Raw genomic sequence first — 17,180 nt, 5'->3', positions numbered from 1 at the left:
ATATTGACTGGGCGAGAGCTTACTCGGAGAGTGTGGGCAGCACTGGATCCTCCCTATCACACAAGCTGTTTATAGACCATCCATTCCACGCATGATTGACCTGTCTGACAACGTGATAAAAAAACGTAGGGGCTCTTGTGGGGCCAACAAATCTGTACGTTATACTTCTGCGCGTGAGTATGATCCATCATAGTCCGTCAGAGCATTATAAAGTTACACCGGAACCAAACAACGTGAGCGGAGCAGTAATTTCAAAGAACAAGACCCGTCGACAGCGCGACTTGACTGCGACCCCGAAACCTGCCATGTGGATGTGACCCTGACCATAGGTTTCACCTCGATGTATTCAATGCATATCACCGCCTTTCATCTGTTTTTCCAGCTTATTTTAGGGTACGTTCCCAAAAATGAATTATATAAAAATTTCAGATGGACCACACTACAGGAAACGATAGATATTAACCATTAAAAACCTTTCGGTGGGCTACAAAAGTGTTGGATCAATATCATCTTTGTTTTTTTTTCCCTTTAATACAGGTATTTTTGACCTTATCAACAGGTTGGATGGTCAAAAAACATTACGGTGGATCCTAGGATTTTTTTGATGGTGGGCGATCAACGACCACTGTTTCTTGTCGTGTGGCCCACAAGAATTTTGTACCTGCTTTATTTTCGAGAAATGATCTAAAATAAGCTCTCAAAACAGACAGACGGCGTGGATATAAATTCACACATCGAGGTGGGCCCTACGGTCAGGGTCGTACCCTTACGGCTGGTTCCTGGTCGCTGCAAGTCGTGCTCAGAAGTTTAGTACTGAAATGAACTTCATACAACGGCTGTTGTCGAGAGCCCGTGCAACAAAACGATTCATAGGGATTACTATGATTTATATGTGAAATCTACTCCGATCATCATTTGATCCAGATCATTTTAATATTCTTAAACAAAAATGAGTATGATAAAATACTCTAGTGGGCCACACCAATGTTAAAAAAATGGACAGTGATGTCCAACACATAAACCTTGTCAGGTGTGCTGAAGAATTGGATCAGGTTGATATTTGTTTTTGTCCCTTCATCATGGTGGGACTCACCTTGTGAACGTTGTTTTTTGAGTATAAACATCACAGTGGGCCCCATGATTGGGTGTCCCCATCTCCACTGTTCCTTGTGACAAGGTCCACTTGAGTTTTGGATCGAATTTATTTTCGGGTCCACGTCCTAATACGATCCGATGAAAATGATGAACGGAGTGGATATGACAAAATCACATCGGTGGCACGCATATATCTTTTTGTTGTACGGGGTTTGTACAACACTCGTCGTAGAACATTCGTGCGGAGGCATCGGGTCCGCGGCGCGGTCGGTTGGATTCATACGACTCGATTCACGGTAAGAACCCCCGTGATTCTCTGTTTACAAATACAGTGGCATAAACCGTAATTCGCACGAATTGAAGAGGGCATTTTCGGAATTTCATATTGGCAGTAATTAATTACTCCGTATCAAAGCGAAGCTGGGAAGAAAAGGTTGCAGTTGCAGGGCTTTTCTTCCACCACACAAAGGGGGGGCCGGTTTCGAGCGATCGGAGCTGTTTGGAGAGAGCCTGCAACGCTTCCCATGCGATCAGACGCTTCAAGATCCATTACAAAACGAAAGAGAGGGGAAAAATCACTAGCTTGATTTTACGCTGAAAGAGAGAAGATCAGAAAATTCTCATTTTTCATTCTTCTTTCTGTTTTTCTTTCTTCTTCCCAGGGCAAAGATCCGGCGTTCTTGTCGCCGGAATTCTTTATTTCATTTCATTTTTTTTTTCTATTTTTGTTATTTTTACGGGTATTGGATTGGATCTTTGAGGCGGAGAAGTTGATCGAGGGCGGCAGATCGAGAAGCGGCTGAAATTTCTGATCAGATCGAGCTCCGATATGGTATGCATTTTGAATTCGATGTCACTTGCCTTTTTGGATTTCTCTGTTGAATTGTCCTTCTGTTTTGTAGGGTTTAGTTAGTTGATAAGCTGATTCGATTGGTTCATGTTCTGATTTCTGTCTCTAAAATGATGCATTTGATCGGTGCAGATGCAATTCTTTTGCTTCTTGATTTGTTTTTCTCATTCCAACAAAATGCAAATCACTATTCGTTGATCTATGTAGGTTTAGTAGGCAGCTTTTGGATGTTCCCGATATCAGTTTGGGTCTGAGAAGGCAGAGGTGTCTTTTAACGCGGTTCCTGTTTTTACACTCCACCCCAAATGCACATAAGAATGGACAACCATCCGTTCTGCCTAAATATCTGCCCTGCCCGCAATTTTGGTTACATCCAAATGCACCCGATAACGTTCCCGAGTACTTTTTTTTTTTTTTTTGTTTTTGTTTTTGTTCGTGGATATGGCTATTTAGAGAACTAAACTGCTTTTTTTCCTTCTGGACTGACTTGAATGCTGAAACTGGCACTCTGATTACATCTGTCAAAATGTTCACATGTGACAAAGGATGTAAATTGTCTGATTTGCTGGCGATTTTTTCTTGCATTTCCACTTCATCTTTTCCATTCATCGTGCTTCATGCACTATCCGAATTGAGATATCAGTAGCTTCAATATTGTTATAGAGTAAAACCCATTTGAGATCCTAGTAAGATATTATAAAATATTTCGGTTATTAGTTAATTTTAGTTGTGCATTGTGATCCTATGTAATCAATTCTCTCATACATATTAGCCGTTGCTAGTTACTTTAAACATGATGCTTTTGGCACTTTGGGATGTTATAACACTCCAAAATTGTTGCAATCTGAAGTTGTCTCATGGTATTGCCTTTTTGGTGAGGTGTAATGTGAGCCGCGTGGCAAGCGGATGTTTAAGCGAGTTGGTGTAAATGACCAAAATATGCTTACACCAATGTGCTAAAATACCTGTCGAGGCTCCAAATAGCAAATGGCATTCACAGTCATCTGCTGGTGGGAGGTTTCATTTGACTTGAATTTTGTACATAGTTTTGGCCCAGTTTAGAAATGCTCACCAAACTCTCATGAAGGGATCTTATATGGTCACACAGCCCAACATGGATCCAATTCTGAAATTAATTCACTTTCTGGTGGAATTTGCATCCAGAAGTCGCAAGGAGTTGAAGTCTGGCATCGCTACTGTAATAGTGGTGCATATACTGAGATTATGCAGTGAATTCAGCTGGATGGGCACGTGAACCCTAAATTTGTCATCAACTGGTGAATCATGACCATTGATGATGATAATTGGGATTCAATTGTGATATAGCTAATAGCTATAGTAAGGTTCTCTACCTGTAGGTTACGGTCAGTGGTCGGCACAGTCCTGTATTTGGTACTGATATTTCAATCCTGATTAATGTAAGATACATCCGATGATTAGAAATTTGGTTTCAGGTTTGCTCTGTATGTTGCTTTATTTACATTTTAAGCAAATGTTGCTAGTTCACGATTTCAATTGTTCTGTTGGTGCACATGCATGCAGGGTATTTTTACTGTCCAGATTATTAGAGAAATGACACAATGATTCATGAATTGTTGTTGATGCTGTTGACACTGCAGGCTGCGCCAGTCAACATAGCAGTAGGATCGCTTGTTTGGCTGGTGGATACTGATGTTGCTTGGATAGATGGGGAAGTCTTGGATATCAATGGTGAAGAAATTAAGATCAGCTGTACCGATGGGAGGACGGTATGCGTTTTTTTTTTTTTTTTTGGGGTATGGGGTAGCTGCAGTACATCCAAATTCTCATAAAAAAATAAAATAAAATAAAAATCCAAGGACATCTAAATTCATGTAACCAATTTTTTTTTTTCAAGGTCTAATGAACCTGAACACTCTATCTTCTTTCTCGCTGGCCTGCTTTTAATCTGCAATAACAATTCGCTATATGGTTTGATGCACATCACGAGCCAGATGGCCTACCTGTTATGCCATCTGGATTTCATGTTTCTCTTCGGACTCATATGTTGATAACATATTTTTTCCATCAAAGCTTTTCAATTCTTAATTAATGATTGCTTCTTCATGAAACGTTACCTGTTTATTTGACGATTGTTTCTTCACAAGTTCTTAACTTTTTCTTTCCTACACTTTCAAGGATGATGGCACTTTTCCTTAGGTTTATGGAGTTTGTGTTTCTTATTTGAATTGCAGGTCAAAGCTAATGTTTCCAATGTCTATCCAAAAGATCCTGAAGCTCCCCCTTGTGGCGTGGATGACATGACAAAGCTGGCTTATTTGCATGAACCAGGGGTTTTGCAGAACTTAAGAGCTAGATATGACATGAATGAGATTTATGTAAGTATGCAATGGTGCATAATTTGGGTCAAGATCTTTGACTTCCGCCCTGCATTCTATGCTTCATTTCTAAATGTGTATAGAGTTACTAACGGGTGGACATAAACCTTGATTGGGTATATTCATATTTATTGTTCTTGTACATGTTTATGGACATGGCATGCACCCATGGACCTGCTCTATTAATTCGTTTGTTAGCAAACACTTTTGAGTTTGATGTTGCTAATAGGTCTAATTGTGCCTTCAGACATACACTGGAAATATATTGATTGCTGTGAACCCTTTTAGAAGATTACCTCATCTATATGACAGCCACATGATGGAACAATATAAAGGGGCTTCCTTTGGTGAGCTAAGTCCTCATCCTTTTGCTGTGGCTGATGCTGCGTACAGGTACTGTCCACCATTCCTTTTGTGTAATATATGTACTAAGGGGCTTTCTCATTTGTTTGACAAGGAAAAAAATAATCTTTGAGTGCAGATTAATGATGAATGAAGGGGTAAGCCAATCAATTCTTGTAAGTGGAGAAAGTGGAGCAGGTAAAACGGAAAGCACAAAAATGCTTATGCGTTATCTTGCTTACATGGGTGGGAGAGCTGCAGCTGAGGGGCGGAGTGTGGAGCAGAAAGTTTTAGAGGTGAGAGAGTCATCTTTTTTTATTTTTCAACTTTTATTTTTATTTTTGTTTCTGAGAAAGTAGTGTTTGAACGCGAGAGTGTCTTGCTTCTGTTAGGATATTTGTTTCTACTACAAATCTTTTTTGCTTCCAATGAAATTGTCTTATTATCGATTTGCAGTCCAATCCTGTTCTTGAAGCATTTGGTAATGCAAAGACTGTAAGGAACAATAATTCGAGGTGGGGCTTCTATTATTCACAAAATCCTGAATTACATCTTGTTCTGTCATATGATCTATTTAACTTCCCTAATTTCCATCTCAATTGCATTCTGTACAATGTGCAGTCGTTTCGGCAAGTTTGTGGAGATTCAGTTTGACCAGAGGGGGAGAATATCAGGAGCTGCAATCAGAACTTACTTGCTGGAAAGATCCCGTGTTTGTCAAGTATCTGATCCTGAGAGAAATTACCACTGTTTCTACATGCTTTGTTCTGCACCGCGGGAGGTATATTGTCCCTGAATTGCTCTTTACCAAATTCTTCGTGGAGGAAATAGGGGTTCAATGTGCACTTTAATTAGAAGATCAATGGAGATTGGGACATTTGCATGCTTCTATTGGAGCTAGAAAAAAATTTATTTCAGTCCTGTTAATCTAGATGACAACTGGAGAAAGATGGGTCATTCTGCACGTGCTGTATGGCATATGGCAAAAAGATAAGGAAAAAAAGTAAGAAAAAGTGCACGTTCTGTGCGTGGACAGTCTTGCTCCCCTAAAAAACTATTTATTAGCACAGAAAGCTGCCATTCATGTGGAGCACTACTACTTTGACTGGCATTTAATTAGCATTAGCAAGCAATGCTTGGCACTTGTTCAAGCTGAGAAGATGGTGTTGTTAAGGCATGCATGGTGGCCTGGAAGTTCTACCGTTGAGCTGGATGCCATGGCACATGCTGCTAGCGCAGAGAAATTTTTCCCTGGAATGCACGGTGTGCTATTGCCACATTGAACCACATGTCATGGAATATATGTATGTAAATATTTCCCTGGAATGCACAGTGTGCTATTGCCACATTGAACCACATGTCATGGAATATATATATATGTGTGTGTGTGTGTGTGTGTGTGTGTAAATTTTTCCCTGGAATGCACAGTGTGCTATTGCCACATTGAACCACATGTCATGGAATATATATATATATATATATATATATATATATATATATATATATATATATATATATATATATATATATATATATATATATAGCATGGTCTGCAAATGACATGGCAACTCTTGCACTTGCCACTTGTGTAAAGACAACATTTGTATATGCTCAATAGAAAAATTCTTTATAAGTGGTTTACACCAAGATATTCTTGGATCTGTGGTTGCAGTCACTGTGCTTGGATGTCATACTTCCATGTCCATGTATCTATCTGATTGAATTCCCTCTAATTAAAATGGTTTAGAGCTAAGCTTTCCATGATGAAGCAGTTTCTTTGAAGCTTAAATAATGACCAATATTTTTCTTAATTTTATTAATTTATTCATTTTCTGCTCCCAGGATGTTGAGAGATATAAGTTGGGAAACACGAGAACGTTTCATTATCTAAATCAATCAAACTGCTATGAGTTGGATGGAGTAGATGATTCTAAAGAATACCTGGCAACTAGGACGGCAATGGATGTTGTGGGAATCAGCTATGAGGAGCAGGTGCTCGTTTCTCAGTGTTTCTATGATGGAGGATCATTTCTGCAGATTACGAGGGCAACTACTGACTTCAAATATTTTTTTTTTTTTTTTTTTGCAGGAGGCTATATTCCGAGTTGTGGCTGCTATCCTTCATTTAGGCAACATTGAATTTTCGAAAGGGAAGGAAATAGATTCGTCAGAGCCCAAAGATGACAAGTCCTGGTTCCATCTAAAAACTGCTTCTGAACTTTTCATGTAAAACCTCACTTTTATGATTCGTCAAGTTCTCTACTTCTACAAGTTTAAAGGATGGCGTGCATGTTATTTGTGAGGGAAGTAGATGCAAATTCTTTATCTGTGCTTTTTCTTCAGGTGTGATGCAAAGGCTCTGGAGGACTCCTTATGCAAACGTGTGATTGTAACTCGTGACGAGACCATAACAAAGAGTCTTGATCCTGAATCTGCAGCTCTCAGTAGAGATGCTTTGGCGAAAATTGTGTATTCACGGTTATTTGACTGGTAATATATGATTTTATCTTTTGATGAACTGTTTCTAGACTTCTTTTTAAATTCTTTTTTCTTTTTTCTTTTTCTTGATAATTGTGGAAAGTCTATTATGAGAGCTCTCTTGGGAGATATATGTGGCATAATGACCATTTATTTGTTAAATGTTTCAGTCCAGAACTCTGCTACACCTGCACTGTACAAGATAACTCGTGTACATGCCGCAGGTGTGCCGGCATGGCACATATCTACTGGTTCTAATCCAACCATCACGGGGGTCCCAGTATGTAGATGCCTCTCTCAAGAATAGGTAGGTCCACCTGTTGCTAACTTTGTGGCCCACCTGGAGTGGACCAGGTGTATTTTCGGGAGATAAACATCTTCAAGGTTGGACAAACCCTGCGAGCAGCTTGGATACTGCACCTGTCTGCCATGCTGGCACATGCGCTGTGGATGGTATCCCTTGTACATGTGTGTGGGCTTAGCATGCATCTTCAGTCCAAATAGGATTTCAAACAAAGTGTATGGTGTCTTCCATTTTGCTGATCAATCTACTTCTGTCACAGGCTGGTGAATAAGATCAATAGTTCGATTGGTCAAGATTCTGATTCAAAGTTCTTAATTGGAGTGCTGGACATTTATGGATTTGAGAGTTTCAAGACAAACAGGTGCTTAACCGGTATGCCTTTTTGTATTCATCATTCAAGAGGTCAAGTCCTTGCCACAAACTGCATGGGAGTCCTGCATGTTTGTGTGGCACAGTACTTTTGCCTCATGATAAAGGGACATGATGTGACATTTTCGGTTATGCTGCTGTTAATCAGTTGATCCAATGGACTTCTCATGTTTGATGCAGTGAGCAAAGGCGCCTACTTTTGTATGATTGTATTGCCACTAGTTGTGTTTGTGCTACATTTGTTTATAGGGCTTTTAACAGGTTGGACACTTGTGGACCTTTATCCGTACTCAATTAAGGGAGTTAGGTTTGGGTCCTATCTGGTTTGGATACTGGTACTAATAGTAATATATGAGGTACTGGACTGGATATTGGCATCTTAGTGGGTCCTGTCAGGTCTAATTTTGAGCATAAATTTGGTAGGAGGTTTGGATCTTGAATTGAATTTTGAACTGGGTCCCAACTTAAAACATGCCTCTTGTATGGTTTAAAGAAATACATTTAATTAAATACAGGATAAAACCATAAAAAACATATAATTGGCTATGCGATTGGTACTTGATTGGATACATGAACTGACCCGACTCGATTTCTAATCAGATTTGATTCTGCAAAACAGTAGAAAGAGATACATAAGGTGCCCCTAGGTTCTCCTTAAATAAAGGGGTTTTTGGTTATTTTAAAAGTGGGAATTAATTGGGGGTCATTAAACCTTATTAAACATTTGTTGTCTGTATATTTTGGATGTAAAGCTAAGGTTAATAGAAAGATGATTGTCCTCATATATTCTCCTACGTACTTTCATCTGCTAGTGTTTTAGGATCACTAAATTGGTTTCTTTATGGTGATTTGTGCTTCTATCGGTGACATGCACGATATCAAAGATAATCATCTCAGTTATCTATAGTTTCAAAAATAAAATTTTGACACTGCTGAATCTGCAAGAGCCTTTTGATTTGTTTTTACTTTTTCTTTGGCAAACATTCTTGAAAGAGTATCCTTAAAAAAAAAATAAAAAATAAAAAAATTTTTTGGAAGAGTTGTTGAGATGGATTTGGACTTTCTTGAATTATAAATCATGATTTGGATAATTTGAATGGTTTATTTTGCATGATTAGTTGATTATGTTTCTTATGTTTATAACCTTGTAATAAAGCTATTTTATTTGCATGATTCATTTCATACATGGAATTATAGTTGAGGGATGTGGGTTTCAGGGGCTGGTGCCTATATGCAGTAACTTGAAGCTCCTTTAAATATATTTCATTGAAATTAAAACTAGTTCTGAAGATAGGACTATAAAGAAATTAACATGTATCTATGTATATTGTATATAATACAATTACGCAATAGACCAACAAAAACAAAACAAAATAAATAAATAAATATTATTATTATTATTATTATTATTATTATTATTATTTTTTAAAATCTCCTCTAGTTCTTGGTCATGTGCCTAGGCATCCTCTAATGCCTCAGGCATTCTGGAGGCCCTTCCACCTTGAGTGTGCCTAGTGCCTTATGCTCTAGTTGGGGTAAGACTCTCTGCCCATGGTAGTTCATTAGCCGACTGGATGTTATTTCAGGAGAAGGTTGGAGATACAACTAAGTAGGCTCTATATGCTCATAATAGTGTCTATTTTTCTCCTTTGGCTCTTGGTGGCTTAGGTGCTAAATGAAAGTAGTTGATGAAGTGTTGTATCCATGTGGTGAGTGTTAAGGGTCAAATATTGCATATCAGACCCAGTTATTACCTGATTTTAGGAACGTGATACCGTTTAACGCCCTATTTTTGCAAGGTGAATTTAGGAGCCTGAACTGAAAAAGGGTACTAAAAGCATGAATTTAACGCTCAAATGTCACCAAGGCAAGGGACGGACCCCAGGGGACGAAGATCGATGAATTCACACGCCAAAGATCCGAGAAGATCAAGTGATTGGGTTCAAACGAGCCTGAAAGTCGTCTAGAATGCAAGATCACAGGGTTCCCACCATCCGTTCGGCTCGAAACTTTATATCTGGTCTGAGGACCATAAATTAACCGTACACGTCAAAATTTAGCCCTTGGATTAGTGTATAAGTGATCTGATGGGCAAGATCAGACAATAACCATTAAAAGAACATCTTAGTCATCCTTGAGAGATTAGGGTATAAACTTGACCGATGAAAAGAGCACGAAAAATGAGGAATACCTGCTCAATTTCAAAGAAATCGGATGGTGTATTTAAACATAATGCACTTCGGAAGACGATGGCAAGAATGATGACAAATCTGTAATTTAAGGAACTCCATATGCATGCACGTAAGTGAGAAGAGAGGTTTGCTTCAACGGTGGGTATTGCCTCATCACAGGTGGATGGTGTGGCCCACCTAGAGCTTAGATCTACTTCATACTTTAACCCATGGGCTTACAAGTTACTAAGAAGATGATGAACAGAGTAGATCTCCGAGAATGTCATTAGAAGTGGGCCCCACCTATTTTTTGAACAAAACATATGAACAGTGCCCTTCTCGCGCAAAACGCTCAGCGGATGCACCTAAGCCGATTGGGTTTTGATAGTGGGCCCCACCCATCATTCCATTGGATGATCTGGATTGTTCATTGTGTCCATTGTTGAGTTCATGAATCAAGCGTAGATCTCCCTGATCTCTACGAGTGGTTCCTCTGAATCCCTAGTTTCTCACCTTTGAATTTTCTAAGTTTTAGTTTACTATTTCACCATTATTCTCTCATATTTGCTTGATTTAGATTTCATCTTCTTCTAGTTCTAGTTCTGGTTACTTTCAGGTTACGTACATGGTTCAGTCCCTGTGGATTCGACCTCGGTCTTATCGAGATTATTACTACATCACAATCCTATACTTGGGGTGTGAACAAGTTTTTTAGGAAGGTCAAATATTGCATATTAGGAACGACGCTTATTATTACTGAAAGGTGGCAGGAGCATTACATGGTCCGAATGGCATCCTTCGGTAAGCAAAGGTGCTGTAGGGACATGTAAACGTAGTCTTTTCCTGATCTTCAGGGCGATCTCTATCTGATTGTAGCCCGAATACCCGTCAAGGAAACGGTAATAGGAATGACGAACTAACCTTTCTAAGATCTGATCAATGAAGGATAATCTGAAAACTTGGGGTGTGAACAAGTGGATTCATTCAATGAAGGATTATTACTACATCACAACCCTATACTTGGGGTGTGAACAAGTGGATTCTGACCGTCTCTTCTCTCATTTTATAATATTAGGAAGGTCGGTCGGTGGAATTTACACACAAGTTACGCAGCCAGCTGCGTACGTAATGGGTGCGAATTCTTGATTTTTCGGCGTCAGTGGGACCCATTATCATTGTTATAAGAGAAATCCGACCCGTTCATTGGATTCCTAGCGAAAAACCAGTGGGGAAGGAGTGGTTTTTATTGGGTTTTGGTGCGGTCTACTGTATCAAATTAACTCACCGTCCATCTTGCATTTTCTGGCGATCCACATGTGTACGTTTGCAAGGGGCCAAAGGGACACCTAGGTGAGGGTTATGCCCCCCTCTGAACACAATGGACGGTCCAGTTCATCCAATGGAATGATGGTGGGGCCCACTATCAAAACCCAATTGGCTTGGGTGCGTCCGCTGGGCGTTTTGGGCGAGAAGGGCACTGTTCATATGTTTTGTTCAAAAAATAGGTGGGGCCTACTTCTGATGACATTCTCGGAAATCTACTCCGCTCATCATCTTCCTAGTATCTTGTAAGCCCATGGGTCAAAGTATGAAGTAGATCTGAGCTCTAGGTGGGCCACACCATCCACCTGTGATGAGGCAATACCCACCGTTGAAGCAAACCTCTCTTCTCACTTACGTGCATGCATATGGAGTTTCTTAAATTACAGATTTGCCATCATTCTAGCCATCGTCTTCCAAAGTGCGTTATGTTTGAATGCACCATCCGATTTCCTTGAAATTGAACAGATATTCCTCATTTTTCATGCTCTTTTCATCGGTCAAGTTTGGGCCCTAATCTCTCAAGGATGACTAAGATGCTCTTTTAATGGATATTGTCTGATCTTGCCCATCGGGTCACTTATACACTAATCCAAGGGTTGAATTTTGATGTGTACGGTTAATTTATGGTCCTCAGGCCAGATATAAAGTTTCGAGCCAAACGGATGGTGGGAACCCTGTGATCTTGCATTCTAGACGACTTTCAGGCCCGTTTAAACCCAATCACTTGATCTTCTTGGATATTTGGTGTGTGAATTCCTCGATCTTGGTCCCCTGGGGTCCGTCCCTTGCCTTGGTGATGTCTGAGCATTAAATCCATGCTTTTAGTTCCCTTTTTCAGTCCAGGCTCCTAAATTCACCTTGCAGCATAAACACGATTAAAATAAGGCATTAAATGGTATCATGTTCGTAAAATCAGGTAATAACTGGGGTCTGATATGCAATATTTGACCCTTAACACAACCCCCAACCAGCATTTTGCTAGTCCCGAGCAAAGTATGCGAAAAATAAGTTGAGAATTACAGGACAATTTCTATAACCTCGAGTAATTTTTGAAAAACAATCCAGATACTAGAATTCTAAGATTCATGAATGTTGGGCATTACTTTCTCTTGGACTCAAGTGCATGGTAAACTTCATAATCAAGTTCAAAGTATTAATCCATCAATTAGAAAAAAATTCTAAACATTGAGTTCCATGGGTGTATAGTGTAATCTTGGTTTATCATCATTTAGAGATCCAATTGTCAATTTCATGATAACATTGATAATCAAAAAGGGTATTCAGGACAACCAAAACCTAATCCAAAACTTGCCCCACAGATCATCCTTTCATTTTACTAACTTTTGATTTTTTCATTAAAAATAACGCCAAGGAGGGGAATCAAATCCTCACCTATAGGGAGCAAACCTATGGTGAAGGCCATTTGCCCAACCCTTTCCGAATGTCAACCTTGGGGAATCGAACCTTCACCTATAGGGAGCAAACCTATGGTGAAGATCATTCGCCCAACCCTTTCAATTCTTCTTTATAAAAATTTCTCAGGATGGTTCCTTTCATGCTTAGTGTTTACCAAGTTAATCCTTCAATATCGAATTGAAACCTCAATGTGTAAGCGAGATGTGACATTTGAAATCATGATTCAATCAATGTTTACAACTTCTAATCATGGATTGATAATTCGAACTCAACTGTGAAATCTATAAGATAACTAAATCCAAGAGATGTAAATCCCCAACACTCCGTATCGTATACTTCTCAAATCACGACTATCCTTCAAAATCACTTCGAATTCACAAGAATGTCCAGAAAAATGTTAAAAATTTTCACAATTTTTGCTTAAGACTGAAAAAAACATTGATTAGGTAACCTGATCTCCTACCCCCAACCTAAAATCTACATTGTCCTCAATATAAAAGATATGAGCATGCAATGCACATGGGACAACGAAAGTAAAAGAGAAGTGATGGAAAGATAGTACCTGACGAGGAAATTGAACGGCCTTTCCAAAGAGGTATCAGCGTGAGAGCGAGTCAGCACAAGAGCGAAACCAACGAAAGCAACTTATCCTAAAACAACTTAGAAAGCAAACTAACTTAACGGCATAAAGCCGACTATCCTAGAACGACATCAAGCAAACTATCCTAGTCCTATGAAAGCAGGGGAAAAGCTACTCAGTCATGCCGTAAGGTTCCTCTTCTGGCTAGTATCGTGATAAATTTCTTAGTAGGTTTCTCAACAGATCATCCAAAAGCCCTTTTTGCAATAGGCTTGGATGTCCTGAACCATGAATGTCTAGGGAAACTTATGTACCTCAGTAAAAATTTGTCGTTCAATCGCTTGAGGTATCCAAAGTATATATGATTCACCTGTGACAGAAAAAGTGTCAAAGTTATTATCCCATGTTGAATCAGAGACTACAAGTAAAGAGAATTCAGAAAAATTTTCAGAAAGTGATGTAGTCTCAACACAGTTTAAAGTTTCAGACTCTGGTTCAATTCTCAGCTCCTCCTTCTTTAATAGTAAACATTCAAGATCTGGGGAAGGAGGGGCATCTGGGGAAGGAGGGGCTTCAGAATAAGGGTTTTCTCGGTTCGTGACAACTACCGAGATATTGACTTGCAAGGCATTCACTATGTCTTTTATCATGAGATCGTTTGAATCTGCAAAGTGTGCCAAACAATCATCCAAAGAGTTGGGAAATTCGGCCGAGAGTGACTTATTTTCCATATTGAAGCTCGTGATGATCTGCCCAAGAATTCTATCGTTTCTGAAAATGGATGGACACATGCTCTCTTGCTCTTGCCCTGCACAGACAGATTGAAAATCAACAAGGGAAGCATTGACGTGAACACTCTGTTCATTGAAACTACTCAGTCGAGGCATTGATTCGTCAGACGTGTACAGTTCAGATGATGACCTCAACTGGGTGGTTTCAAATTCTAGAGTTGTATTGAGCAACTCGTCCCTCTCCCGAATCATATCATCATTCAATTCAGGGGAGTGATCCAAACATGTCTCACAAGAGTTAGAAGAGTTGGTTGTAAGGAGTTCATCCTCAACATTTAAATCAGGCATTTCAGATGAGTGGAGTAGATCCTTATGACTGATCACTTCGTGTACTTCTTGATCACTGACCTGGACCATACTTGAGATTGATTCCAGGGGAATTTGGGCTGAACATTCATGATCATCATCCTAATACGCATCATCGTCTAATTCCGTGCAGTGCACACTTGGGATGGGATCGCTTTCCTCACATTCTATTCCTAAATTCGGTTGAGGTTCGAATAAACTAACCTCTACCTCATCATTGAAATCCCGTGTGTCATGTGAGTGCAGTGTGTCACTATCATTATATTTGAAAGACACCCACGTCTCTTGACCATTCCTTTGGACCGTCATTGAGATCGACTCATTGGGAAATTGAACCATATGCTCATTAATGGACTCCAACTCCTCATTCGTAATTTTAGTTTATTCCACAAGCGAGTTAGGATCACTTTCCTCCCATTGTGTTTCTAGATTGAGTTGTAGCTGGGACGAACGAACCTTCAATGTCTTATCAATGCACAATGCGAGTGCTACAATTGTTTTTCTAAGGCCCAAAAAATCATATATGTCACCCTGAAGTGTCTCCTCTTGGATCGTTTCTGATTGAGTTTCAAAGGTAGAAGACCCAAGAAAATGTTCACTAGGGTGTATTGCTGGTTGATCTTCCCAACATTGATATTTCCACTGATTATAGTCATACAGATCATATGTGGGAGAATATGATGGTTGATAATAGTCCTCATTCCCATAATTATGATCATGTAAGGACTTATTAACTGATGGAACATAATATTCCAGTCGGTTCTTGATGATGGTTTGAGAAAAATCTTGAGATATAGGTTGAATTGTATCATAATCATTATACGTTCCTCCCCAATATCTCTTATCCATCTTAGCATATTGACGTACCCACTCTTTGATGGTGAAACCTTAACTCTGAATCTAATCTTAAAAGAAAAAGAAAATAAAAGAAAAATCTTACAGCAATATGGAAAATAAGTAGAGGAAAAGTTAGAAGGAAGTTACCAGATTGGAGTTCTATGTTAAGGTCCTGCACAAGAAAAATAAATTAGTTTCTAAAAATAGAAATCCTAAAGTCAGAAAGTTCTAAAAAAATTAGAAAGATGAGTTAGTTTCTAAAATTAAAAGAAATCCTAGAATAAATAAAAAAAATTCTAAAAATAGAAAATAAAACCCTAATCCTAAAAATAGAAAATCCTAATCTTAACCTAATTCTAAAACCAGTTAATTTCAGAAAAATGCAACCGTTAGTCCCCGGCAACAGCACCAAAAACTTGTTCACACCCCAAGTATAGGTTTGTGATGTAGTAATAATCTCGATAAGACCGAGGTCGAATCCACAGGGACTGGATCTTGTACATAACTTGAAAGTAACTAGAACTAGAACTAGAAGAAGATGAAATCTAAATCAAGCGAATATGAGGGAATAATGGTGAAATAGTAAACTAAAATTTAGAAAATTCAAAGGTGGGAAACTAGGGATTTAGAGGATCTACTTGTAGAGATTAGGGAGATCTACGCTTGATTCATGAACTCAACTGGACTTTGAGTCCCATCTTCATCCAGTTGGAAGATATCACATTAAAAACCAAATCTGAACTTCCTTTGATCCAGTTTTCAATAACAGATATGTATGAGAATTAGAATTGATTCCATCACAAAACCATGCCCATGAGACAAAGCAAACAACAGAATTTAGCCAATCCACATCCAATCTAAGGGATGTATGAATGTTAGGAAGGATTCCGTTATCCAACCATGCCCAGGAGACGATGATGGATAACAGGGTTCCCAAATTCACAAACCCTATAATGCTAAGAACATGCTCAAAGCTATCGCAGATCCATTGTAATTTAAGTCACAACAAACCATTAAAAACTAAAAGCATTCCTTAATATTAAACTATAATCAAAGATAGTTCAACTTAAACATGAATCAAAGCATAGAAGTCAGCCCATCAGTGAGCTTCTTTGTGCAACCCCACCCCATTATGTTATGGAAGAATTAAGCTTATTGTTGGGATGGTTATTCAGAGCCAGCAATGGGCTGCCTAATTTCATCCTGTCCGTAGCGCTTCGGGGGTCACTGTGGTGTGGTTGAATGTGGAGCAGTCTGCTCCTACACTGTTTTGGCTTTCATCAGCATTTTGCAAATTTCATGTGCTTTGTTAGCATGACACTTCCATGTTCCCACCCAAGCCAAACTCCCTGATTTTGGGAAATCATCACTTATCACTCAATCCCGCTAGTCTCAAGGAACTTCATTTGGAGCATACCATGTTTTGAACCCACCATGTTAATGATGGGGATATTCGTACTGCTAAAGAGTGTGCATGTGGAAGCTCTAGGGAGTTCCACTTGAGATGGTGGAGGTTATGGATCTTCTCAAGGCCTAATGGTGAATCTAAGAGATGCGATTTTGTAAATTTTGTACCCCCAAATTGAAACAACCAGTCAACTGATTTGTGATGAATGAGCTTCAAATTTACTAGACGCCTAGTTTGGTGAAGATGGGGTAATTTAGTGAATTTAGCAGCAATAGTTTTCCCTTTTCTTTTCTGTTTTTTTTTTTTTTTTTTCTGAAGAAGAAGGGGGTAAAATTTATTAGTATGCTGAACTGGATGGGTTGACAACTTGACATTACTTGGGTAGTGACCTCTGACTTCTGAATGAAAATATGAGAGATACTTATTTTTAGATTTTAATAAATAATTGGCTGGTTTTGTTCAGCTTTGAGCAATTTTGCATCAATTTGACAAATGAGAAACTCCAGCAACATTTCAATCAGGTTTGTTCCATAACTCCTTCTCTCGTTCTTCT

At 39.0% G+C, this 17,180-nt stretch overlaps 1 protein-coding gene across 1 annotated transcript in view; it reads left to right on the top strand.

Annotated features, from left to right (window-relative positions):
* Positions 1 to 1,529: 1,529 nt before the first annotated feature.
* LOC131245699 (myosin-6-like) overlaps positions 1,530 to 17,180 on the top strand; it is a 57,200-nt gene continuing 41,549 nt past the window's right edge. The window contains exons 1-12 of the mRNA XM_058245321.1: positions 1,530 to 1,927; positions 3,565 to 3,693; positions 4,159 to 4,302; positions 4,550 to 4,695; positions 4,784 to 4,940; positions 5,101 to 5,159; positions 5,266 to 5,425; positions 6,487 to 6,636; positions 6,734 to 6,870; positions 6,988 to 7,134; positions 7,686 to 7,787; positions 17,091 to 17,148. Of these exons, the coding sequence (XP_058101304.1) occupies positions 1,925 to 1,927; positions 3,565 to 3,693; positions 4,159 to 4,302; positions 4,550 to 4,695; positions 4,784 to 4,940; positions 5,101 to 5,159; positions 5,266 to 5,425; positions 6,487 to 6,636; positions 6,734 to 6,870; positions 6,988 to 7,134; positions 7,686 to 7,787; positions 17,091 to 17,148 (1,392 nt within the window). The 5' untranslated portion in view covers positions 1,530 to 1,924. The remainder of the gene's footprint in view (positions 1,928 to 3,564; positions 3,694 to 4,158; positions 4,303 to 4,549; positions 4,696 to 4,783; positions 4,941 to 5,100; positions 5,160 to 5,265; positions 5,426 to 6,486; positions 6,637 to 6,733; positions 6,871 to 6,987; positions 7,135 to 7,685; positions 7,788 to 17,090; positions 17,149 to 17,180) is intronic.

The sequence above is a fragment of the Magnolia sinica genome, chromosome 5, assembly GCF_029962835.1.
Source record: "Magnolia sinica isolate HGM2019 chromosome 5, MsV1, whole genome shotgun sequence".
Classification (NCBI taxonomy): domain Eukaryota; kingdom Viridiplantae; phylum Streptophyta; class Magnoliopsida; order Magnoliales; family Magnoliaceae; genus Magnolia; species Magnolia sinica.
The sequence above is the reverse complement of the archived record's forward strand: the minus strand, read 5'-3'. Positions and strand labels throughout refer to the sequence as shown.